Consider the following 3,209-nt stretch of genomic DNA (forward strand, 5'->3'; position numbering starts at 1 on the left):
ACTTTATACACTATTATATAAGACAGTCTAATTCCACGAAACTAATTAATCAGGAAAAAAGCCATTAATTTGTAATTAACAAATAATAAAAAGAAAAAAGTGCGTACGTGACCCTTGTGTTTCCAAGACATTATTTAAGAACATTAGAAAAGAGAGATTACATAATTGAGTTTTGTTTCCTTCCTCTATATTTAGTGTTTCAAATTTTGTTATGCATCGGGCAGTTACCCTACGATACTTTTTACATACTTACTGAGTTTGCAAGATATTCAATGACCGTGAAAATTAGTCATGGATGAGCACAAACAGACTGAACACTCATATAAAAAATAATTATTATAGCCAAGAAATTATATTAGTATTTGTTGAAATAAAATTGGATAGAGAGATTATTATCGCAAGAATTTTCCTATTTATTGGAATGAAAGTAAGTTGGATGATATCAATAAAACTGTTATAGGTTTTTAAAAATTTCATCAAGTTTAAAATATTTGTCAGGTTTACTTAATTTTTTTTTGTCTAGGCTAATTTTGTTTTTTTATTTCATTATTTCATTATGAGTGTTTATTTAATTGGGAAATAAAGTTTTTTTTTACCTTTTTTTTTTAAAATCATTGTTGGTTTTGAAAATGACTTGGTTATCTCAGGTTTTTATGTTTATTGTTCTTGTGTTGTGTTATTTTACTAAATTCTTTAAAATTTTTGTATTTTCTCCTAATCCTTTCCTTTATATTGATATTATTTTTTTAAAAACAATTTATATAGTTAGAATTTATTTTCTATTTCATCCTCCTTTAATTTTGTATTTTATTTCAAATTAGTTCTTATTTTTTTATTGTTATTTATTTTATTTGAGATATATTTTTTTATTTAATTGAGAATTAAGCTTCTTGATTTAGTTGGGTCTAAGATTTTTACATGTTATAAGTTTTTAAGGATTCAACTACAGTTTTAGGATGGGTTTACTTGGATTTGTTCAATTTTTTCCCCTTTTATAAGTTAATGTTTTTTTTTTTTCTTTTTTAGTTTTTTTTAGTTTTTTATTAATTTTAATAGGGTTTTGTCTCGAATGAGAATTCATGACCAGGAGTCACCGATTAATAAAAGTTAACGCAATTGACTTTAATTTTTTTTTTGGTATTTTTAAATTTATTTATTTTAATATTTTTATCATTCTATATTTAATAAATTAAAAAATTAATCTTCATGCTTTGGTTCTTTTTCCTTTAAAGTAGTTAATCATCATATATTTGTGAGTTAATCTAGTTTAACTTAGTTTATTTTTTCTTACGTTATTTTTTATTTTTTCAGTTTTGACTTTCAAGTTTTTTATATCGGGCTCATGTCCTGTTTTATTTTTAATTTTTTAAAATATTTTTTGGTGTTATATATTTCTTATTTATATTATTTAAATTATGAATTGATCCGGATTCAGTCTCAATTATTTTTTTTTTGTCTTCCAAAACATTTTACTGGCCCGCAGAAGTGCGGGCCATCAATCTAAGCTCTTGCAAAAAGCATCCTTGCCTCTGCAACATTAAAACAAAGAGAAGCCTCTCCTCTTGCTTCAACTATCATGGCTTTCTCCATTCTAAAGCTTCTCCTCCTCCTCCTCATTTCTTCTGTCTTCTTCACTTCTACATGGGCTCTCAACACATCTTCTACAACTTCTCTAGACGCCCGTCTCTCTACAATAAGAACTCTTTGCAATAGCAGACATATCCAGATGCGCTGCTTTACTCGTTAAAACTTTCCATTCAAATAAACATCAGTCCAAACATCATCAACTTGCTCCTCCAAACCCTCCAAACTGCGATATCTGAGGCCGGAAAACTAACCAATCTATTCTCAAATGCTGGTGGTTCAAACATCATTGAAAGACAAAGAGGAACAATCCAAGATTGCTTAGAACTACATCAAATCACGGTCTCATCTTTACAAAAAGAATCAGTTTTCACGAGTCCGCGCAGGTGATTCTCGTAAACTAGTTGATGCAAGGGCCTATCTTAGTGCAGCACTCACCAACAAGAACACTTGCTTAGAAGGCCTAGATTCTGCTTCTGGTCCTTTGAAGCCTGCTTTATTGAATAGCTTGACTAGTACATATCAGCATGTTAGCAACTCTCTTTCAATGCTTCCTAAGTCAAAACACAGCAAGCAGGGTTATAAAAACCGTCGCCTTTTAGGATTTCCAGAATGGATGTCAAAGAAAGATCGCCGGATTCTGGGCAAAAGTGATGAAGATGAATATGACCTAGTGAAGAGCTTTATAGTAGCTGCTGATGGCAACTGGAGGAGGTATTTTTTAGTACCATCACTGATGCCATAAACTTTGCTCCAAATATAGTTATGATAGAATAATTATTCGAGTTAGAGAGGAGTTATATGCGAGAGAATGTGGAAATTCCAATCTTCAAAACCAACATTGTTTTGCTTGGAGATGGAACTGACGTCACTTTCATTACTGGTAAACAGAAGTGTAGTTGAATGGTTGGACTTACTTTCAGATCTGCAACCTTGTACGTTTCACAATCTTTAACAAGTTTTTTATTCCTTCCCATTTATGTTCTACAGTGAAGATTTATGTTAAACAGAAAAAAGTGAGGGATTTCCTTCTGGTCAATTATGCTTCAAAGAATTTACTCGGCCCTATTTTTATGTACCCATGTTCTTTGTAGGCATTTACTGTTTGGTTGAACTTGATTAATTCAAGAAACGTTAATCACAGTTTGAATCGAGCCAATTATTATATTGTTCACCTTGATTACAGTAATAAGATACTTTGTGACTATTAAATTGCAGCGGTATCTGGTGATGGTTTTCTGGCCATGGACATAACCATTGACAACAAGCTGGACCAAGAGAAGCACCAAGGCAGTTGCCTCGAGTAAGTGCAAGACCTAGTAGCAACTCTACAGGTGCTCCATTAATGGCTACAGGATAACATTATATTGTGCACTCATTTCGAATTTTTATCGAGAGTGTGACATCTCCGGGACCATAGATTACCTATTCGGCAATGCTGCGGTCGTCTTCCAGGCATGTAATATTATATCCAGAAAGCCACTGCCTAACCAATTCACGGTCATTACTGCCCAGTCTAAAGAAACCCCGGATGAGTATACAGGAATCTCGATACAAAATTGTTCAATTTTGGCTACAGAAGATTTGTACTCCAACTCAAGCACTGTTAGGAGCTACCTCGGGAG

At 32.2% G+C, this 3,209-nt stretch overlaps 1 protein-coding gene across 1 annotated transcript in view; it reads left to right on the forward strand.

The window, feature by feature from the left end:
* The first annotated feature begins 1,517 nt into the window (after positions 1 to 1,517).
* LOC118048524 (probable pectinesterase/pectinesterase inhibitor 12) overlaps positions 1,518 to 3,209 on the forward strand; it is a 2,144-nt gene continuing 452 nt past the window's right edge. Inside the window, 6 exon segments of the mRNA XM_035058248.2 lie at positions 1,518 to 1,712; positions 1,715 to 1,938; positions 1,940 to 2,296; positions 2,299 to 2,523; positions 2,778 to 2,909; positions 2,911 to 3,209. The exon segment at positions 2,911 to 3,209 is cut by the window's right edge and continues 151 nt beyond it. Of these exon segments, the coding sequence (XP_034914139.2) occupies positions 1,577 to 1,712; positions 1,715 to 1,938; positions 1,940 to 2,296; positions 2,299 to 2,523; positions 2,778 to 2,909; positions 2,911 to 3,209 (1,373 nt within the window). The 5' untranslated portion in view covers positions 1,518 to 1,576.

The sequence above is a fragment of the Populus alba genome, chromosome 6, assembly GCF_005239225.2.
Source record: "Populus alba chromosome 6, ASM523922v2, whole genome shotgun sequence".
NCBI lineage: Eukaryota > Viridiplantae > Streptophyta > Magnoliopsida > Malpighiales > Salicaceae > Populus > Populus alba.